The sequence below is a fragment of the Salvelinus namaycush genome, chromosome 21 (assembly GCF_016432855.1).
Source record: "Salvelinus namaycush isolate Seneca chromosome 21, SaNama_1.0, whole genome shotgun sequence".
In the NCBI taxonomy this organism is placed as follows: Eukaryota; Metazoa; Chordata; class Actinopteri; order Salmoniformes; family Salmonidae; genus Salvelinus; species Salvelinus namaycush.
In genome coordinates, this window is record NC_052327.1 from 32080418 (window position 1) to 32104022 (window position 23605).

A 23605-nucleotide genomic window follows, 5' to 3' on the forward strand; every position below is an offset into this window, starting at 1 on the left:
TGAAAACATTTAAAACAGTGATTTTCAAACACTATGAGATTCGTGGTGACGTGGGTAGCCAGAAAATACCCTCCCTCTGGCTAGAAACTCACTGCAGGTTTTGGAAATCACCGTTTGTCTTACTTTTAATCCTACCCTTTGATATCACAGAGAATTTTTTTTTTTAAACCTTTCTTCTCATCTTTTTAACCACAGATCGTAGAAACATGCCGCTTTCACATATGTAGACACTGGTTTGGTGCTGGAGATAATGAATAGGAGGTTGAAAAAGGGTGGAGTTGCACTTTAACTTGTTTAGAGAATATATCTTTATTGTGTGTGTGTGTTGCAGAGACCTGAGGGAGAACTACTGCAGGAACCCTGACGGCCTTGACCTCCCATGGTGCTTCACTTCAGACCCTGACGTTCGCAAGGCATTCTGCACCAACATCCCCCGCTGTGGCACACAGAATACTGAACCCCATGGTGAGAGCCTAGCATAATCAAAACCACAGTAGTCCCCTGAGCTAAAGCCTATAGCTCCAGGAACTAATACAGGTTTTCAGGTCTCAGACAATGGTAGTGCAATGGACATTTACTGCTTTTGGTTAAACTAACATGTGAAGGGGTGGTGGGTAGCTTAGCGGTTATAGCATTGGGCAAGTAATCAAAAGGTCACTGGTTCAAATCCTGAGCGACTACGTGAGAAAAATCTGCCGATGTGCCCTTGAGCAAGGCACTTAACCATAATTGCACCTGTAAGTCGCTCTGGATGAGAGCGTCTGCTAAATGATGTAAATGTAATAGGTTTCTGGCTCCTAAACATTTTTATTTTGACCATGCAAAATAGATGGATTCCTGATGCAGATATATTTTCTCTGAATAATAATATACTTGGCATTAGTTCAGTGTTGTCCCTGAAGAATGATCTCCTGAGAAACTTATAAAGTATGTTTCTATAGAAGTATTACTGAAGGACTCTGGGATTCACAGGCCACTGCACATAAATAAACTAGCTCTGACAGGGTTACAACATCGCTCTGTCCCATTGGACAGTGCGGAGAAGAGGCTCTGTCCCATTCGATAGAGAGGACAAGGAAGCTGTGTCCCATTGGATCGTAAGTGGATCTGGAATACAGATTCTTTAGGGTTGTGTTTTTCTCACACTCAGATGAGAATCTCGGAGATGGGACAGTTTTGTGATTGGTGTTTAGTGGTCATGTTCTGGTATACCAGTCAGGACAGCAGAGATTGTATAGTTTTAATACCATATTTCCCTGGGGTTGGTGTGGTCTGTAGCATTCTGACTTGTTTTACAGTAACATAAATATGTTTTCATATTTTATTATGCTGGTATCATACTGTACGTGTGTGTGCGTTCCAGACTGCTACGAGGGCAATGGAGAGAGCTACAGAGGAGAGGTGTCAAGGACCAGGTCAGGTCTTCCCTGTTCCCTCTGGGGAGACCACAGGTAACAAAACCACATGCTACACATCTGCGAGTGTGTTGTGGGGGGGGGGGGGGGGGGGAATAGATGGGAGTAGGGCTGTGGTGGTCATGACATTTTGTAAGCTGGTGATTGTCGAGGAAATAACTGCCGGTCTCACGGTAATTGACTGTAAATTAACATAAACACGTTTAGCATAACCTGGCTTCCACACATTGCCTACAAGCCACTGATGCAGATCTTTGGAAAATCTATATTTTCAAAAGTCTAATAAATCCGTTTAATATAGCCTACACCATCACAATAAAGCCATGATTTATTTGGGATTTATTGTGAGAAACGTGCAGACAAGATTTGCTTAGAATGCCGTGGCATTATTTTATAGTATGAAGAATACAATTGAACATGCTGTATGCTGTTCTGCCTGCGGCTATAGAACCCTGACCTGTTCACTGGACGTGCTGCCTTGAACTGCTGTTTTCGACTCTCTCTACCGCACCTGCTGTCTCTAACTCTAAATGATCGGCTATGAAAAGCCAACTGACATTTACTCCTGAGGTGCTGACCTGTTGCACCCTCTACAACCACTGTGATTATTATTATTTCACCCTGCTGGTCATCTATGAACATTTGAACATCTTGGCCATGTTCTGTTCTAATCTCCACCCGGCACAGCCAGAAGAGGACTGGCCACCCCTAAGAGCCTGGTTCCTCTCTAGGTTTCTTCCTAGGTTCCAGCCTTTCTAGGGAGTTTTTCCTAGCCACCGTGCTTCTACATCTGCATTGCTTGCTGTTTGGGGTTTTAGGCTGGGTTTCTGTATAGCACTTTGTGACATCGGCTGATATTAAAAAGGGCTTTATAAATACATTTGATTGGCTTTATAAATACATTTGATTCAATTTGATTGAATAAAATAGAAAGGATATTTTCTCCAAATGATTTCCAATGGAGTGCGCTCATGCAGCTATTCAAAAAAACAGGTCCTCCTGTATGCTTAATTTAGAGTTATTTATGCAACTTTAGTTGTGATACAAACGTTGGGCTATGTGTTTTGATTTGTAGTACATGCGACTCTAATGATGAGTTGAAAAAAGTTGCATCAAAGGCATGAGCTCTTTGTTTCTTGTGCAGGCTGTGCACACTTTATCAGTCTCTCATTCACAATTTGTCAAGCACTTGATAATATTCTCACAAGGCCTCGAATTTCCCGACAGCATCCCACATGTGTGGCTGTAATGCCCCCTAAAAAATTCTATGCCTTTTGCGGCCAAAGTGGCCAATGTGCCTATGAGGTAAATATAATCATTAGGATTCCCTTCTACCGGCTGCGTGCTCCGAAGCATCTCTCACATGGCTCTCTCAGATATCTCAATTCTTATTAGCCAATGCCCGTCACCTGATCGGGTCCTTCTCACAGGCATCTGAGCTCCGAAGTAGGCTACAAGTGAAGACAGACACATCGGGCAACTGCCTTCTTATAGAATTCCGAGGCACATATTGAAGATGTTGGAAGAACTGTCCACATTTACTTTTTTATCAGCCAACAAGATGAGTAGGTCTAACAAACAGCAAAAGTTCTAGCTTATGTCAATCTACTATTCCCCATAGTACATAACTTGACCTATTCTATTGGTCAACTTGTCCTTCTGTGCGAGAAATAAATAAATCCCAAATTAATACAACCACTGCATCAAAAAAAATGTAAAAGCAATGAGGCTGATGCAACAGATCAGAATGTTTAGCATAAAATGTTAATAAACTATTAGACTATTTGTTCACATTATAAGCCAGCAGTGCTCCCACTGCTGTAGGCTATAAGTGCGAATGTTCCAAAATGCAATTAGCGGGAAAACACATTCTCAAAAGTGACCGCAAATGTAATTATGCATGTAATGCTTTATTATAAATGTCAATTTTTATGGTAAAATCATCTTCCCCAAACTTGAAACTCACACGCCGCATATGAGCCAGTTTAGGCTCTACACCGGTTATAAAGTGGATTAATGTGCCTAATTTTAAGTAGTTATTTGGGCACTTTAGTTGATACAAACCTTATCATAAAAAATATAGGCCAATGGGATAGGCTACATGAGGTGTGCGACTATACGTTGAAAAAGTCTCAAAAAAAAGATATGTACTGTTTCTTGCCTAACTGCACATGCTGTGCATCATTCACAAGTGATAATATATCTTTCACAAGTGATAGGCTAATATTGTCACCCATCAGACTATTCTTAATTTAATCTTGTCTTTACATACAGTACCAGTCAAACGTTTGGACACACCTACTCATTCCAGGGTTTTTCTTTATTTTTACTGTTTTATACATTGTAGAATAATAGTGAAGACATCAACACTATGAAATAACACATATGGAATCATATAGTAACCAAAAAATAGTTAAACAAATTCTTCAAAGTAGCCACCCTTTGCCTTGATGACAGCTTTGCACACTCTTGGCATTCTCTCAACCAGCTGAGGTATGAGGTAGTCACCTGGAATGCATTTCAATTAACAGGTGTGCCTCATTAAAAGTTAATTTGTGGAATTTATTTCCATCTTATTGCATTTGATCCAATCAGTTGTGTTGTGACAAGAAAGGGGTGGTATACAGAAGATAGCCCTATTTGGTAAAATACCAAGTTCATATTATGGCAGGAACAGCTCAAATAAGCACACAGAAACGACAGTCCATCATTATTTAAGACATGAAGGTCAGTCAATCTGGAACATTTCAAAAATGTTGAAAGTTTCTTCAAGTGCAGTCGCAAAAACCATCAAGCGCTATGATGAAACTGGCTCTCATGAGGACCGCCACAGGAAAGGAAGACACAGAGTTATTTAGAGTTACCAGCCTCAGAAATCAGCAATTAACTGCACCTCAGACTGCAGCCCAAATAAATGCTTCACAAAGTTCAAGTAACAGACACATCTCAACAGCAACTGTTCAGAGGAGACTGCGTGAATCAGGCCTTCATGGTCGAATTGCTGCAAAGAAACCACTACTAAAGGACACCAATAAGAAGAAGAGACTTGTTTGGGCCAAGAAACACGAGCAATGAACATTAGACCGGTGAAAATCTGTCCTTTGGTCTGATGACATACGGATGATCTCCGCATGTGTGGTTCCCACTGTGACGCATGGAGGAGGTGTGATGGTGTGGTGGTGCTTTGCTGGTGACAGTGTCTGTGATTTATTTAGAATTCAAGGCACACTTAACCAGCATGGCTACCACAGCATTCTGCAGCGATAGGCCATCCAATCTGGTTTCCGCTTAGTGGGACTATCATTTGTTTTTCAACAGGACAATGACCCAACACACCTCCAGGCTGTGTAAGGGCTATTTGACTAAGAAGGAGAGGGATGGAGTGCTGCATCAGATGACCTGGCCTCCACAATCACCCGACCTCAACCCAATTGAGATAGTTTGGGATGAGTTGGACCGCAGAGTGAAGGAAAAGCAGTCAACAAGTGCTCAGCATACTACCGTTCAAAAGTTTGGGGTTTTACTTTTGCACACACTGTACATAGATTTTTCTATTGTGTTATTGACTGTACGTTTGCTTATCCCATGTGTAACTCTGTTGTTTTTGTCGCACTGCCTTGCTTTATCTTGGCCAGGTCGCAGTTGTAAATGAGAACTTGTTCTCAATTGGCCTACCTGGTTAAATAAAGATGAAATAAAAAATTATCATAATTTTTTTTTTAGAAGTGTCCTTGTTTTTGAAAGAAAAACACATTTTTTTGTTCGTTAAAATAACATCAAATTGATCAGAAATACAGTGTAGACATTGTTAATGTTGTAAATGACTAATGTAGCTGGAAACGGCAGATTTTTTAATGGAATATCTACATAGGCGTACAGAGGCCCATTATCAGCAACCATCAATCCTGTGTTCCAATGGCACGTTGTGTTAACTAATCCAAGTTTATCATTTAAAAGGCTAATTGATCATTAGAAAACCATTTTGCAATTATGTTAGCACAGCTGAAAACTGTTGTTCTGATTAAAGAAGCAATAAATCTGTCCTTCTTTAGATTAGTTGAGTATCTGGAGCATCAGCATTTGTGGGTTCGATAACAGGCTCAAAATGTCCAGAAACAAATAACTTTCTTCTGAAACTCGTAAGTCTATTCTTGTTCTGAGAAATGAAGGCTATTCCATGCGAGAAACTGAATATCTCGTACAACGCTGTGTACTACTCCCTTCACAGAACAGCGCAAACTGTCTCTAACCAGAATAGAAAGAGGAGTGGGAGGCCCCGGTGCACAACTGAGCAAGAGGACAAGTACATTAGAGTGTCTAGTTTGAGAAACAGACGCCTCAACTGGCAGCTTCATTAAATAGTACCCGCAAAACACCAGTCTCAATGTCAACAGTGAAGAGGTGACTCCGGGATGCTGGCCTTCTAGGCAGAGTTCCTCTGTCCAGTGTCTGTGTTCTTTTGCCCATCTTAATCTTTTGTTTTTATTGGCCAGTCTGAGATATGTCTCTTTCTTTGCAACTCTGCCTAGAAGGCAAGCATCCCAGAATGTTGCCATAATTTTGAATGGTAGTGTTTGTGGGAACTCCTTTAAGACTTTTGGAAAAGCATTCCAGGTGAAGGTGGTTGAGAGGATGCCAAGGGTGTGCAAAGCTGTCATCAAGGCAAAGGGTGGCTACTTTGAAGAATCTCAAATGTAAAATATATTTTTGGGTTACTACATGATTCCATATGTGTTATTTCATTGTTTTGATCGCTTCACTATTATTCTACATTGTAGAAAATAGTAAAAAAATAAAGAAAAACCCTTGAATGAGTTGGTGTGTCCCCACTTTTTACTGGTACTGTATACCAAATAATGTGTGAAATTAGTTTTGATTTAGAATGAACCATTATCATGCACCTGTCTCAGAACAGAGGCAGGGGAAAAAATACATGTAATCTATGCACTTAGTGAATGGAGGACGCTTTTCCCGTGGTTCATTTTCATGCCAGCCATGTAGGCTATACTCCTGTTTTAAAGTGAAGCAATGTACTTAATATTAGGAAAGTTGAGAAATAAATATAGTAGCCCTAGCCTATAGAAAGCTGATGGGATCCTCCTCTTTTTAATAGAGGCCATCAATTGCATAGCCTATAGAAATGTTGCACAACATGAGCTAATGGGTTCTCATGAAGTGTTTGATTTGACTTTCGATCACATTTACATTGGTGTCAGAGTGATTAGAGGGACAATAGAGTGTGGAGTACCAGGCAGTTAGCAAGTTTGGAATTTGACTGCGGTCATGACTCATGACTGCCGGTGTGGTAATACGGCCACCATAACAGCCCTAAAATGGAGTGCCCTATTCAGAAACACATGGTTGAACCTAAGAGGTCATGGGGGAGTTAACCTGTAGCTGACATGTGGTCAAGTCATATTGGTCTAACAAAGAGTCAGAGCCTGGCTTTTCTCAAGGAGAGAAAAACTGGTCCATTACTCCACTCCACTGTAACGTATGGTTGAGTGGGTGTGTAATAAAGCATCTGGAGGACAAGCTGCAGGCTTCCTCTGACCCTGAGCCTCTTCCCTTCTCGGAATACTTCAAAGCCAATCGGTTCCTCTGCTTGGCTCCCGCCCAGAGGTCAGAGGTCAGCAGTTATTGTTTATGTTAGAGAGACTCAGACGGATCACTCTCTCAGCACGCACGCACACGCACCTTGTGCGTTGGTGATTGGTCTTCCTCTGAATTCCCCTATTATCATCCTGGAATGTCTGGAAAGGAATTATGTTGGTGACGTTCCAAACATTACGATTGTTGACCCGTGTCACTGTAGGTGTGTGTGTGTGTGTGTGTGTGTGTGTGTGTGTGTGTGTGAGAGAGAGAGAGAAAGAGATGGAGAGAAAGAGAGATGGGTAAAGAGAGAGAGGCCATACACAGCTGTGTCTCCTCTCATTATGATGGGCTGACAGTCTGTCTTTAACCGTCTCTAATGCTCTCCTTTGCTTTAATTGTGTGTAGTTGGGACAGAGATGCAGCGGTGCTGACTGTGGGACAGGAGGGGAGTTTCTGTAGGAACCCAGACAGAGACACACATGGCCCCTGGTGTTACACTAACAGCACTGCTATACCCTGGGACTACTGCAGCGTCAAACCATGTGAGTCATACACACACACACAACCCTGCTAGTGGCATTTTCACTGTGTTGTCACTGAAACATCTATCTTGTGTTTCATCCTCTGTCATACAGGTGAACCATCAGAGAACACCATTCCACAGAGAGGTCAGTCGCTCTACTCCGCCTCCTGGTTTTCATGTTTTCATCTTGTACTTCTCTCTGGGTATAAAATGGTTGTTTCAACATAGTTCCCTCTTTCTCAACTTGTCAGTGGAGGTGTCCAAGGTGTCATGTTTCATCCATAAAACGACCAGGATAGTAGGAGGAGCTCCAGTCGCCATCACAGACGGAAGTTGGATGGTCAGCATACAGAAACGGTACACACACACACACACACACACACACACACACACACACACACACACACACACACACACACACACACACACACACACACACACACACACACACACACACACACACGCCTGGCTTTGCTTCTCTGTGTTATCTACTGTAGGTATAAACTCTGCTCTAGTGGCAGATGTATAGACCATTTGTCTAAGTGTTGGAGTTAGCAAAGGTCCATTCCCAGTGTGTAATATCATGTGTGTTGTGTTCCCTCCCCAGGTCCAGTCACTGGTGTGGAGGTTCTCTCATACGAGAGGAGTGGGTCCTCACTGACAGACAATGCTTCTCCTCATGGTAACTGCACCTCTCTCTCTCTCTTCCTCTTTTGCTCTTTACCTTTCTTCCTCTGCCTCTTTCTCTTTACTATGCTTACATCCACCTGTCTCCACACAGTGTTCCAGACCTGAGTGAGTATCGTGTGTGGTTGGGTGTATCAGACCTTCGTGGCTTGGCTCCGAACAGCTCCTTCAGACAGGAAGTCTCCATCTCCCATGTGATCTGTGGTCCTGAGGGCTCCAACCTGGCCCTCATACGGCTGGCCCAGTGAGTGCCTGAAAAGAAATATACAAACTCTCCTGGTCGTATATCATACGTTTTCTAGTCTTGTATTCTTCAACAACAAAAAAATATTTCTCTCACTCAGGCCTGCCCTCCCTGCAGACAGTGTCCACACCATTCAGCTGCCGGTGGCTGGGTGCTCCATTGCTGATGGCTCGATGTGTAGCATGCATGGATGGGGCGAGACCAAAGGTACACACACATACCATCACATCCATCAGGATTATGTAATCTAGGAAAGGGACTGGTTACTCATTAGCTGTAATGATGTCTTGTTGTCATGACTATAATCTCCCCTCCTCTCACCTATCACTCAGGTACGGGTCATGAAGGTGTACTGAAGGTGGTCCATCTGCCCATGGTCAGTAATGAGAGGTGTAGTGAACAACACAGAGGGAACCTCCACATCACAGACACCAAGATTTGCGCTGGGGGGAGGAAGGACGAGGGGGTCTGTGAGGTAAGGAAGCTGGTGAACTGTGAATGAAATGTGCCTGAAACACTCCTGAACAGTTCTCTCTCATCAGGAGTTGACTGTATGTTTTTCCTAATGTATGCTTTATGTCTCTCCCCCTGTCAGAGGGACTATGGCGGCCCCTTGGTGTGCCAGGAAGGAGAGAGCAGGGTCATAGTGGGGGTCAGTGTCCATGGCAGAGGCTGTGCCCGTGCCAATCGGCCTGGCATCTTCATCAACGTCCCCTTCTACACCCAGTGGATCCACAAGGTGTTCCGACACTACCCCGAACCTCAGATCAACTAGGCACTACCCTCAGATCAACTAGGCACGACCCTCAGATCAACTAGGCGCGACCCTCAGATCAACTTGGCACTACCCTCAGATCAACTTGGCACTACCCTCAGATCATCTAAATATCAAATAGAGATAAACCTTTATCCCATCATCAATTAGAGACTCACTCGACCCCCCTTGATATAGATACACATTGTTGTCACTACTCTTACCTGTGGCTCAGTCACGTAAGGATCAACTGAGTCCCTGTGCATTTGAAAGGGGGAAAATCCAGCCATACAGAAAAATATCAAACGCTACTCAAAACGTGATTCTGGAGTTCAGACTCATGGGCTTCTATATGTCTTTGGAGTGGACCTGTGAAGTGGAATGTAATTGTGTTGATCAGACTGCTGGATCGATCCTTTAGATAATATAAATATGTAGTGTTACAAACATGCTACTAAGGACAACGGAGATGTGGATATGTGGTTGGCCAACCACCATGTCCTGAAGCTGGTAAGGTTTGGATGTTCAGGACTCGTATTGTACACAATCAGTAAGAATCTGTAGACAATGTGGTAATAGGGGAGAGTGGGGTAAATTGAGACACCCCTTGTTTCTAGGAAACCATATACAAAATTAATAATGTGACCACATTTTTAGGAAGAGGTCATCATTTCATGGAGTCAGAAGGAAGAAACCACCACCACAAAGTAAATTGAATGTATTGTGTTACAGGTTTCATGATGCTTGTATCTAAACCAAAGTAGATGTACATCAGTTGGGGTCTTTATAAGCTACGATATGAGGTCCTAAACCTAGCATGAAAGTGCATCCTTGTAGCTGTGTGGACTAATATAATCAAAATGTTTGGCTTGGGGTAAGTTGAGCCAATGGCCACCATACCCCATACAAATGATGATTACATTTGGTCAGTTTTATGCATAATATGCATAGTATTTTTGCAATGTGTCATGCATATAAACTCATGATAGTGCATTTGTATTATTACAGAGCAGACATCATCATGCCCCTTGTATACAAACGTAAAACAAGCAGGGGTCTACCCGCCTTGAGTTTCTTCAGAGAGCAGCCATGGAAGTGAGAGAAGGGAAGGAGTCAATTTGAGCAGCAGAAAAGGATGGAAAAAATTGTCCTTATGACACTGAAGAGGTACATTGACTATCAGCAAGGCTATGACAGAGTAGCAGAGGCACACAAGGTCTCATCTGATGACATGGAGTCTCAGCCTGCTGATCATATCAAGAATCTGGCCTTAAATGCAGAGAACTGGCACAACTGGCACATACGAATTGGCACATTGAAGTAACATCTCTATCCCAGGCAACTGGTCAAGAAATGAAAGGGTCAGTGATATTGAACAGAGAGATCTATATCTGAATGTAGGCATACATTTAAGATATACACTATACCACACCCCCATTCCATGAATTAAACTTTGACCTACCAGCACCATCACCCACTATCACAGGTCACCATCACCCACCTACCTCAAGGCGGCTCAACTGACCTTGTTCCTATGCTCAACTTACCCCATACCCGGGGTAAGATGTGCCAAAATACCACCTTTTTTGGACAAGCTATGTTTTCAAAACTGTTATGTTTCCATGAATTCTGATTATTTCCAGGGATACACAACATCCTGAAATACACTACAAAAGTGTGCTCATCAAACATCTCATTCGAAAATCATGGGCATTAATATGGAGTTGTTCCCCCCTTTGCTGCTATAAAAGCCTACACTCTTCTGCGAAGGCCTCCCACTAGATGTTGGAACGTTGCTGCTGGGACCTGCTTTCATTCAGCCAATAGAGCATTAGTGAGGTCGGGTAGTGATGTTGGGCGATTAGGCCTGGCTCGCAGTCGGCTTTCCAATTCATCCCGAAGGTGTTCGATGGGGTTGAGGTCAGGGCACTGTGCAGGCGAGTCAAGTTCTTCCATACCGATCTCGTCAAACCATTTCTGTATGGACCTCACTTTGTGCACGGGGGCACTGTCATGCTAAAACAGGAAAGGGCCTTCCCCAAACTGTTGCCACAAAGTTGGAGGCACAGAAGCTGTAGCGTTAAGATTTCCCTTTACTGTAACCAAGGGGCCTAGCGCTAATCATAAAAAACAGCCCAAGACCTTTATTTCTCCTCCACCAATCTTTACAGTTGGCACTATGGATTCAAGCTGGTATTGTTCTTCTGGCATCTGCCAAACACAGATTTGTCCATCGGACTGCCAGATGGTGAAGCGTGATTCATCACTGCAGAGAACACATTTCCACTGCTCTAGAGTCCAATGGCTGTGAGTTTTACACTACTCCAGCTGGTGCTTGGCATTGCGCATGGTGATCTTAGGCTTGTGTGTGCCTGCTCGGCCATGGAAACCCATTTCATGAAGCTCCTGACGAACAGTTATTGTGCTGACGTTGCTTCCAGAGGCAGTTTGGAACTCTGTAGTGAGTGTTGCAACCAAGGACAGATGATTTTTAAGTGTTATGCGCTTCATCACTCGGCGGTCCCGTTCTTTGAGCTTGTGTGGCTTACCACTCTGCGGCTGAGCCATTATTGCTCCTAGAATTTTGTACTTCACAATAACAGCACATACAGTTGACCGGGGCAGCTCTAGCAGAGCAGAAATTGGATGAACTGACTTGTTGGAAAGGTGGCATCCTACTGTATGACGGTGCCACATTGAAGTTACTGAGCTCTTCAGTAAGGCCATTCTACTGCCAATGTTTGTTTATGGAGATTGCATGGTTATGTGATTGATTTTATACACCTGTCAGCAACGGGTGTGGCTGAAATAGCTAAATCCATTCATTTGAAGGGGTGTCCACATACTTTGTGTATAAATAGTGTATATGGTAGAAACAATACTATTTTTCCCTTGACATAGTGATGCTGAATGTAAACCTTTTTGGCTCAACCTACCCCAATCTCCCCTACACTTGATTCCTGAAGTTACTTGAATGTACTGAAAATCAAAAGGCAGTAGCTCTCCACTTCTGTAGTGTTCTTCTGTAGGGCACTGTCAAGGTCACTAAAGCACAGCTCTGTACTTCTTATGGCCTTATGAGGGCATTATATACTGTACTATGCCAATAAGTGTCACAGTGTAAATAGTTTGCTGAGTGTGACTCTAACACTCGGAATGTGATATTGGTCTTATAGACCTGTGAGAGGATGGTGAAGTTGGCCTTTTAGGAATATGGAAAGATCAATATGAAGCCATTGAATGTAAATATGTCTTATTTCTGTATATGTACAGTATTTTAAAGGTAAAAGGGAATGGATTGCAACTCCAAGCCTTGCCAGTATCCTCTTACCCTCTCCCCTCCTTTCTTTCTATTTCCACTTCTCTCTTCATCTCTCCTCCCCGCCTCTCTTACTGCAGTAATGTATTCTGTTTGATAAACACACATAACTCATTACTACAGGCCAGTATGACTGATTCCGTGTGTGTGTGTGTGTGTGTGTGTGTGTGTGTGTGTGTGTGTGTGTGTGTGTGTGTGTGTGTGTGTGTGTGTGTGTGTGTGTGTGTGTGTGTGTGTGTGAATTCTATTGGAGTGAGTTATATTCCCTCCCCTCCCACAGCCTCTGGCAGACATCCAGTAACTCTCTACTCTGGAAATTAACTTTCACAGAATCTGTTACTGCAAACTGTTACCGAAATGGAGGTGTACTGTATTTTTTATGTTATCATTATGGAAGTATTAGCCTCTATATCTATCACACGTTGACTATTTCACCTGGGAATGTGAGGAGTCAAACAAGTAGGCCCACTTTATAGCTTTTCTTATATTTCATGCATTTGTATTTGAACATTTAGTGAAGTTGTATTCTGTGTGTGTGTGTGTGTGTGTGTGTGTGTGTGTGTGTGTGTGTGTGTGTGTGTGTGTGTGTGTGTGTGTGTGTGTGTGTGTGTGTGTGTGTGTGATGCTGCTATACAATGTTACATTATCTGTACCTGTATACTCTAGGCTACTGTACATGTATTGTTTTTAATTTGAATACTCAATTTCAATACAGTACTATCATATACATGTAATAGCCTACACCGTGTTCATTTCTCAATGTAAGTTAATCATTGAATACTATGTATTAGTGTTACAGTATATTACGGCATGGCACAATGGCCACATACAAGGAGTTTGTCTGTTTAATAAGCATTAGGTGGTTGGGAGTGTAATCATTAGACCTAATTTCCATTTCAACCTTTCGGGGAGAAATTGTTGCATGCACAACAAGGTTTTATAACAGTAGGGCCTAGGCTTCTACAGGTGTCATGTATTACATTTGCTTCAGAAAGCGTCCATAAAATTAACAGAAGGAAATTGTCTTTGACACGTGGCTCACATATCAAGCTCATTAAAAGCACCAATGCTAACATACATAGGACAAGACAATTAAAAAGGTAGGCACTAAGTGCAGCATTAGCATTTGTGTATAAATGTACTGTTTAAAATTGTTATTGCAGAGCGAGGATTTGTTGTGGATATTCACTTTGACTTTGTACTGTACAAGCGGCCTGGCAGAAGCAATTTGTTTGCTGAGTAGGCAAGTTTGTAGTTGGTTATGAAGCTGCTCTGAAGTGTATCTCATCAATAGACTACTTCCAGTCTGGAATTGACATATTTCATGTTTTACCTCCATGGCGGACGAGCTGCAGTCGCTGGTCAAACCCTCAGTTGAATCCTAAATTATAGTATTTTTTCCAAGCTAGTTAGACTGAAGCGCTGTGAGATGTATCACCTGTCTAGCTTATTCCAAGACCAGCAATTATCTGTGGAATCATGTTTTATGTTTTGTGTGGACCCCAGGAAGATCCTAATAAAATGCCATTATGGAACTTGGCTGTAGTGTCCACTAGGTGGTGATAGCGTACAGGCAATATGTGGAGGAAGAATAAGATTTAAACCATAAGAGTCTAAGCCCTTGCTAAATTGGACGAGGGGGATCATTTTGCTATTTGATTTAGAATTTTAAGACCCCTTGAAGTATAAAATAAATTACATTTTGATTTGGCCCTACTGCTATTAGTCCATACAAACACATTGAATACATATTCACTACATGGAACAACAGATAGTCCCCCCAAAAAGGAAGTTTGTCATATAGTGTCTGTCCTATATCTGAGAGATGGAACCCCTTATTTTTGGAACTAAACAGTCTCCATATATACTTCCATTCATTTTTTCACCTGATCACGGGGGACCTTCATACGAGTGTTGTGAAGCCTGTGGGTGTCCTAGAGCAAAACAACTGACATGTACACTACCGGTCAAACATTTTAGAACACCTACTCATTCAAGAGTTTTTCTTCATTGTTACTATTTTCTACATTATAGAATAATAGTGAAGACATCAAAACTATGAAGTAACACATATGGAATCATGTAGTAACCAAAACATTTTATATTTGAGATTCTTCAAAAAGCCACCCTTTGCCTTGATGACAGCTTTGCACACTCTTGGCACTCTCTCAACCAGCTTCATGAGGTAGTCACCTAGATTGCATTTCAATTAACAGATGTGCCTTCTTAAAAGTTAATTTGTGGAATTTCTGTCCTCAATGTGTTTGAGCCAATCAGTTGTGTTGTGACACGGTAGGGGGTATACAGAAGGTAGCCCTATTTGGTAAAACACCAAGTCCATATTATGGCAAGAAAAGCTCATATAAGCAAAGAGAAACGACAGTCTATCATCACTTTAAGACATGAAGGTCAGTCAATATGGAAAAGTGCAGTCGCAAAAACCATCAAGCGCTATGATGAAAGTGGCTCTCATGAGGACCTCCACAGGAATAGAAGTCCAGAAATTGCAGCCCAAGTAAATGCTTCACAGAGTTCAAGTAACAGACACATCTCAACATCAACTGTTCAGAGGAAACTGTGTGAATCATGGTCGAATTGCAGCAAAGAAACCACTAGTAAAGGACACCAATAATAAGAAGAGACTTGCTTGGGCCAAGAACCAAAAGCAATGGACATTAGACCGGTGGAAATCTGTCCTTTGGTCTGGAGTCCAAATTGGAGAATTTTGCTTTGAACCACCTTGTCTTGTGAGACGCGGTGAGGGTGAACGGATGATCTCCGCATGTGTATTTCCCACCTTAAAGTATGGAGGAGGAGGTGTTATGGTGTGGGGGTGCTTTGCTGGTGACACTGTGATTTATTTAGAATTCAAGTCACACTTAACCAGCATGGCTACCACAGCATTCTGCAGCGATATGCCTTCCCATCTAGTTTGCGCTTAGCGCTTAATTTGTTTTTCAACAGAACAATGACCCAACACACCTCCAGACTGTGTAAGGGCTATTTGACCAAGAAGGAGAGTGATGGAGTGCTGCATCAGATGACCTGGCCTCCACAAATCAAATGTTATTGGTCACTTACACATGTTTAGCAGATGTTATTGCAGGTGTAGCGAAATGTTCCGACAGTGCAGCAATATTTAACAAGTAATGCCTAACAATTTCACAACAAATACCTAATACACACAAATCTAAGTAAAGGAATTGAATTAAGAATATATAAATATATGGATGAGCAATGTCAGAGCATCATAGACTAAGATACAGTAGATAGTATAGAATACAGTACAGTATATACATACTGCATGAAATGAGTATTGCAAGATATGTAAACATTATTAAAGTGACATTATTAAAGTGACTGGTGTTCCATTTATTAAAGTGGCCAATGATTTAAAGTCTGTGTATGTAGGCAGCAGCCTCTCTGTGCTAGTGATGGCTATTTAACAGTCTAATGGCCTTGAGATAGAAGCTGTTTTTCAGTCTCTTGGTCCCACAATCCCCCTGACCTCAACCAAATTGAGATGGTTTGGGATGAGTCAGACCGCAGAGTGAAGCAAAAGCAGCCAACAAGTGCTCAGCATGTGGCAACTCCTTTAAACAGTTGGAAAAGCATTCCAGGTGAAGCTGGTTGAGAGAATGCCAAGAGTGTGCAAAGCTGTCATCAAGGCAAAGGGTGGCTACTTTTTTGGTTACTACGTGATTCCATATGTGTTATTTCATAGTTTTGATGTCTGCACTACTATTCCACAATGTAGAAAATAGTAAAAATAAAGATAAACCCTTGAATGAGTAGGTGTTCTAAAACTTTTGACCGGTAGTCTACGTGTTCATGAGAGTCCACAGAGGAGTCATTAGTGTGTATCCTAAACTGTTCAGATGCTACAGACAGAAGCTGGCAGTTTGGCTGTACCGACTTCTGTCGATTCCCAAGACGCTTGTGGGGACTGTAGAGCAAAACGGAGAACACCAACGTGTTCGTGAGAGTCTTATCTTCCCTTAGAATCTCTTATTTCCATATTTTGTAGTCCAAACCGTTCGGACGCTACAGACAATTTTGTGAGAAGAGGTCGCATGGTCTAACAAACACCTCTCTAGCTGTCACCTTTTACCGCAGATGCAGGGCTGTGTGTATTTCACAGCAGTGATGCTGTGCTAGAGAAGGGTTCTCCCTGACTGACGGTGTCTTTAATGTTGGCTGCTCTTATAGCCCTGCACCCACATCATTCCCCACATAAGCCATTATGCATCCAAACACACTTAAACAGGGGCATGCCTGAGAGACACTGAAACGCAAGGGATGGAGCTGGAAGGGAGAGAGAGGGAGAGGGGATTAAATGCTGAATCCATTGATGTAGCATTAAAGAAGTTACAGCCAGCAGAAAATACACAGAATAGACATTTTCTGTTGTGTGAGTTCTGCATGCTACTGCTGACATGCACAACACACACACACACGGCCACCAGTGTCCCAGCAGACGTGTGGGGACCATACTCGCAAACTTTTGCTTAGACCTGAGGATTATACTTGTGGTTTAAAATAGCTAGCTGCTATCTTTTCTCACAGGCCAACCTGGCACAATAAGTAACCCAGCACTATGCTGAGGCCAACCAGCTGAGCACATGGTTATATCCGGTAACAGAATAACGACTCAACCTATCAGATACCTTACACGATAGAGCCATCATCTAATTGCATTTATTAGACAGGTCAACTTGGCCACCAGAGGGAGATTCTAAAACCTCCAACTTCACGGTTTATTTTTTTACCCATGTCTCAGTCATAGGTGCGGTGTGCAAATATACAATACATGACGCTTCCTTGACTAGGCTACTGATGTTACACAAAATTCTAAAGGCACGTTTTTGCATATATGAGAAAATGCAAACTTTTTGCTTACTGTTTCACACACATCGATTTGCTTTTAGCGATAAAACAAGTAAGAGGATTATACTTTTATATTTGTAGCTACACTGTAAAAAATTGTAAAAGAAGATGGTGGTCTTGTCAAATAGCTGTATTTCCCTACTAATATTCTAAATTGGTGTTGCAGTATGCTAAGACAGTTCGCCCAAAGTTTGAGAGATACCACAGCTGTAAGTTCAAACCCCACTTGTGGTCATTTGTTGTTTATAGGAAAATTACACTCCACTGCTGGTCCTCAAGTCAAATAACGCATATGTGACAAAGTACATAATTATACCAATGCATAGAAAACAATTTAGGCCTATATGTAAAATGTAATATAATTATTAGGCCCTATCATATCAGTGTGTTTCTCTACAAGGCTGAAAAGTTTACATACACTTAGGTTGGAGTCATTAAAAGTCTTTTTTCAACCACTCCACAAATCTCTTGTTAACAAACTATAGTTTTGGCAAGTCGATTAGAACATCTACTTTGTGCATGACACAAGTCATTTTCCAACAATTGTTTACAGACACATTATTTCACTTATAATTCACTGTATCACAATTCCAGTGGGTCAGAAGTTTACATATACTAATTTGACTGTGCCTTTAAACAACTTGGAAAATTCCAGAAAATGATGTCATGGCTTCAGAATCTTCTGATAGGCTAATTGACATCATTCGAGTCAATGAGAGGTGTACCTGTGGATGTATTTCAAGGCCTACCTTCAAACTCAGTGCCTCTTTGCTTGACATCATGGGAAAATCTAAAAAATTCAGCCAAGACCTCAGAATTTTTTTGTATACCTCCACAAGTCTGGTTCATCTTGGGAAACAAAAATAGAACTTTTGGCCATAATGACCATTGTTATGTTTGGAGGAAAAAGGGGGAAGCTTGCAAGCCGAAGAACACCATCCCAACTGTGAAGCACGGGGGTGGCAGCATCATGTTGTGGGGGTGCTTTGCTGCAGGAAGGACTGGTGCACTTCACAAATGATATGGCATCATGAGTTTGGAAAATTATGTGGATATATTGAAGCAACATCTCAAGACATCAGTCAGGAAGTTAAAGCTTGGTCGCAACTACATACTTCCAAAGTTGTGGCAAAATGGGTTAAGGACAACAAAGTCAAGGCATTGGAGTGGCCATAACAAAGCCCTGACCTCAATCCTATAGACATTTTGTGGGCAGAACTGAAAAAGCGTGCGCAAGCAAGGAGGCCTACAAACCTGACTCAGTTACACCAGCTCTGTCAGGAGGAATGGGCCAAAATTCACCCAACTTATTGTGGGAAGCTTGTGGAAGGCTACCCAAAACGTTTGACCCAAGTTCAACAATTTAAAGACAATGCTACCAAATACTAATTGAGTGTATGTAAACTTCTGACCCATCGCGAATGTGATGAAAGAAATAAAAGCTGAAATAAATCATTCTCTCCTATTATTCTGACATTTCACATTCTTAAAATAAAGTGGTGATCCTAACTGACCTAAGACAGGGAATTTTTACTATAATATAATGTCACTAATTGTGAAAACTGAGTTTAAATGTATTTGGCTAAGGTGTATGTAAACTTTCGACTTCAACTGTAGCTCTTTGTTAAATAATTCCTAAACTTTATTTTCAAGATGTTAACTCCACTTCCCTTCAACACCCGAACATAAATGTAATTCTACATTTCAAAAGGGGGAAAAAATACTCTACACTGTGAGCTTTTGTGCAGTCACGTACAACTCATGATCTATACTGAACAAAAATATAAACGCAACATGTAAAGTGTTGTCCATTGTTTCATGAGCTGAAATAAAAGATCCCAGAAATGTTCCATATGCACAAAAAGCGTATTTCTCTCAAATTTTGTTCACAAATTTGTTTACATCCTTGTTAGTGAGCTTTCCTCCATCCACCTGACAGGTGTGGCATATCAAGAAGCTGATTAAACAGCATGATCAGTACACAGGTGCACCATGTGCTGGGGACAATAAAATGCCACTCTAAAATGTGCAGTTTTGCAACACAACACAATGCCACAGATGTCTCAAGTTTTGAGGGAGCCTGCAATTGGCATGCTGACTGCAGGAATATCCACCAGAACAGTTGCCAGATAATTTAATCTTCATTTCTCTGCCATAAACTACCTCCAATGTCATTTTAGAGAATTTGGCAGTACGTCCAACCGGCTTCACATCCGCAGACCACGTATAAACACGCCAGCCCAGGACCTCCACATCCAGCTTCTTCACCTGCAGGTTGGTCTGAGACGTGCCACCCGGACAGCTGATGAAACTGTGGATTTTAACAACTGAAGAATTTCTGCACAAACTATCCAGAAACCATCTCAGGGAATCTCATCTGAGTGCTCATTGTCCTCACCAGGGTCTTGACCTGACTGCAGTTTGGCGTCATAACCGACTTCAGTGTGCGAATGCTCACCTTCGATGGCCACTGGCATGCTGGAGAAGTATGCTCTTCACGGATGAATCCCGGTTTCAACTGTATCAGGCAGATGGCAGACAGCGTGTATGGCGTCGTGTGGGCGAGCGGTTTGCTGATGTCAACGTTGTGAACAGAGTGCCCCACGGTGGTGGTGGGGTTATGGTATGGGCAGGCATAAGCTATGGACAACGAAGACATTTGCATTTTATCAATGGCTATTTGAATGTATAGAGATACCGTGATGATATCCTGAGGCCCATTGTTGTGTCATTCATCCACCACCATCACCTCATGTTTCAGCACGATAATGTACGGCCTCATGTCGTAAGGATCTGTACACAATTTCTGGAAGCTGAACATTTCCCAGTTCTTTCACGGCCTGCCTACTCACTAGACATGTCACCCATTCATTGAGCATGTTTGGGATGCTCTGGATCGTCTTGTACGACAGCGTGTTCCAGTTCCTGCCAATATCCAGCAACTTCACACAGCCATTGAAGAGGAGTGGGACAATATTCCACAGGCCACAATCAACAGCCTGCATGAGGCAAATGGTGGTGACACCAGATACTGACTATATTTCTGATCCACGCCCCTACTTTTTTTTAAGGTATCTGTGACCAACAAATGCATATCTGTATTCCCAGTCATGTGGAATCCATAGATAAGGTTCCAATTAATTTATTTCAATTGACTGATTTCCTTATATGAACTGTAACTCAGTAAAATCTTTAAAATTGTTGCATGTTGTGTTTATATTTTTGTTCAGTGTAGTTCATTTTGTGAAAAAGTTTTGTATCACATCCAGCTACATCAACGATTTTAATTGGCTGATACGGAATCTGTTATCAAATATAATCATGTGCTCAGTTGGTCGTCCTCAGCATAGTGGCTTATTGTGCCAGGTTGCCCTATGAGAACAGATAGCAGCGAGCCATTTTAGACCACCGGTCTAAACCTGGGATCTAAGCAAAAGCTTGTGAGTATGGCCCCTTGGTGTCTCATCTAGAGGCAGAGAGCAGCGTGACAGCCATGGCTCCTGTCTGCTTAATGACCCGTAGCACACAGCTACTGTCACAGACCATCATGCCTGGCTGACTGCTGACTGCTCATACATGTAGGAGGGAGGGAATGAAGGAGGGACGGAGAGGGAAGAGAGAGATAGAGAGGGCTATATGGCTGATGAAAGTGCTCTCTATCATTACAATATTAACTCTTGGTTTAAAGGCCAAGTGCAATCAAAAACGTGGTTTCCTATGTTTTATTTATATTTCCCCGCATTGAGGTTGGAATAATACTGTGAAATTGTGAAAATTATGATAATGCCCTTTTAGTGTAAGAGCTGTTTGAAAAGACTGCCTACAATTTCAGCCTATTTTGGTGGGTAAACTAGTTAATAGACCAATAAGAAAGAGAGTTCCAAACCTCTCTGCCAATAACAGTCAGTGTTCAGTTTTCCCCTCCCCATTCAGATCATTCCCAGACAGTCCTAGCAAAATTCTTGCCTGAGAAATTGCTCTTTGCTAAGAAGCTATTTTTGTTAACTTTTGACCATTTTAATTGAAAACATCACAGTAAGGTACTTATTTTAATGATCTCCGTCCCGAAACAAATTTGGATGGTCTGGACCGGACCTAATCTGAACCAATCATAGACCTCTATGTTTCACAAGTTTGGAGATCAAAATACAGCACAATAGAGTACAGCAAAGTACCGTATCAGTACAGTACAGTACAGCACAGTAGAGTAAAGTATAGTACAGTACCAAACAACACATTTTCACTGCACCTATCTGGTGTACAGTATGTGACAATATTTAGAACATTTATTTTTACAGTAGAGTTCAGTCTGAACCAATCATGGACGTCTATGTTTGGCCCAAATCAATAACGGTCCTGGCCCAGACCAATCTACATCTGTGGATGACGGACGTTGAAATTAAAGCTGGTCCAGACCGTACCAAAAAACGACGTCTGTAGACAGACTGATCAAATTTAAACTACTTTTCAACGTCTATGGACGTCAAGTGTCGGTTGGTGCTTAGTGGGTGAGGATGCTGGTTACAGTATGGAAAAAGAGAGGGAGCTCATGAGTAGGTGTCAGTAAGAGCAGGGAGAGATGACATTAACTGGAGAGAGAGAGAGAGAGAAGGATGAGAAAGAGGCAGAAAGAGGGAGAGAGAGGGAAGGATTTTCAAACTTGGTTTGACCACCAGACGACAGAAAGAGAAAGAAAACAGTTCTGAGCTGAACATAACAGTTTGCCAGTGGAAGGGAGGACAGTAGCAGGTGACACAACTGTGGTTTGTGACTACTATGACTTCCCATTGTAGTCAGTTCAATTGCAGTAATTCCATTACCAATTCTTTTGTGCAATTTTGCGACCAATTTAATAAACCAAATAAATACCAGTAAAAACACAAACTAATTGGTAGGTCTACCTTTACTTGTTTCTTCTGTGAACTTCATTATTCTCCATCCTGATGAGGGAGAGAAATTATAAACTATATTATAGATATGAGGGTTTTTGGTAATGGAATTTCAAGGCACGGGGCAATGTTTCTTAAACGTACACAAGGCAAATAATTTAGTTTGTGTGGGTGCACAATGAGTTCTGAGACAGACAGGAGGAGAGATATTTAAACCACAGGGCTCCTACTACAGACCTCGAGTTTGTAATGTAATTGTCTTGTCTTTTGAACTGCATTAAGGCATTCACTTTCTGACACTTTCTGGGAAGCCTCTCTTCCTCTCTCCATCTATGTGGTCCTTCTCTTCGATGAAGCCATCTGGGATGGATGGATGGATATGTAGATGGATGGATGGGTGGGTGGATGGGTGGATGGGTGGGTAGATGGATGGATGGATGGATGGATGGATGGATGGATGGATGGATGGATGGATGGATGGGTGGATGGGTGGATGGGTGGGTGGGTGGGTGGGTGGGTGGATGGATGGATGGATGGATGGATGGATGGATGGATGGATGGATGGATGGATGGATGGATGGATGGATGGATGGGTGGGTGGGTGGGTGGATGGATGGGTGGATGGGTGGATGGATTGATAGGTGGATGGATTGATGGTGGATGGATGGGTGGATGGATGGGTGGAAGGATTGATGGATGGAGGGGTTCAAGTTGTGTCTGTACGTGGCGTCTCTTCGTCTCCTGTTCTAGTATCACATGAAAGGTCTCTTACATTTTGAAGTATGTGTGTGTGCGTGTATCTGTGCGTTTGTGTGTGTGTGTAAGTGTCAGTGAGTTTCCTCGCCTGTATGTGTACAGTTCTCCTGCGGTGTGTGAGTGTGCTTAGTGCGTCACCCTGCTCTCTCTGTCCCAGGTGCCCAGTAGGAATGGGCATATGGTAACCCTGTGATACAAGCTGGACTTAATGACATTACTGCCACCACAAAAAAACTTCTGACGTCACTGTTCTCCTCCTCAGCCTGAGGCAGAGATACCAGAGCCCTGTAGGCATCCTTACACAGAGGAGCTTGGGATGGAGGGAGGGGTGGATAGGTGATAGAGGAAGAGACCCTCACAGGCTTATTTTAACCTCTGTAATAAGAGTGAGTGAGTGATCGTGGGAGGTTGAACGAGTGAAAATCTCTAGTACTGTCAGCATAGCACAGCATGAAATTCATAGTCAGGTCACCCATAATACAAGTCAGTATTCGACGTCTATCCATGTCTGAGGACATCAGGAGATGATGTGGAAA

At 42.3% G+C, this 23605-nt stretch overlaps 1 protein-coding gene across 1 annotated transcript in view; it reads left to right on the forward strand.

Moving 5' to 3' along the window:
- LOC120066298 (hepatocyte growth factor-like) overlaps positions 1-11136 on the forward strand; it is a 37061-nt gene extending 25925 nt beyond the window's left edge. The window contains exons 9-18 of the mRNA XM_039017584.1: positions 332-465; positions 1364-1451; positions 7416-7552; positions 7646-7678; positions 7785-7890; positions 8141-8215; positions 8315-8464; positions 8565-8671; positions 8797-8939; positions 9060-11136. Coding sequence (XP_038873512.1) covers positions 332-465; positions 1364-1451; positions 7416-7552; positions 7646-7678; positions 7785-7890; positions 8141-8215; positions 8315-8464; positions 8565-8671; positions 8797-8939; positions 9060-9239 — 1153 coding nt within the window. The 3' untranslated portion in view covers positions 9240-11136. The remainder of the gene's footprint in view (positions 1-331; positions 466-1363; positions 1452-7415; positions 7553-7645; positions 7679-7784; positions 7891-8140; positions 8216-8314; positions 8465-8564; positions 8672-8796; positions 8940-9059) is intronic.
- The last annotated feature ends 12469 nt before the right edge of the window (positions 11137-23605 follow it).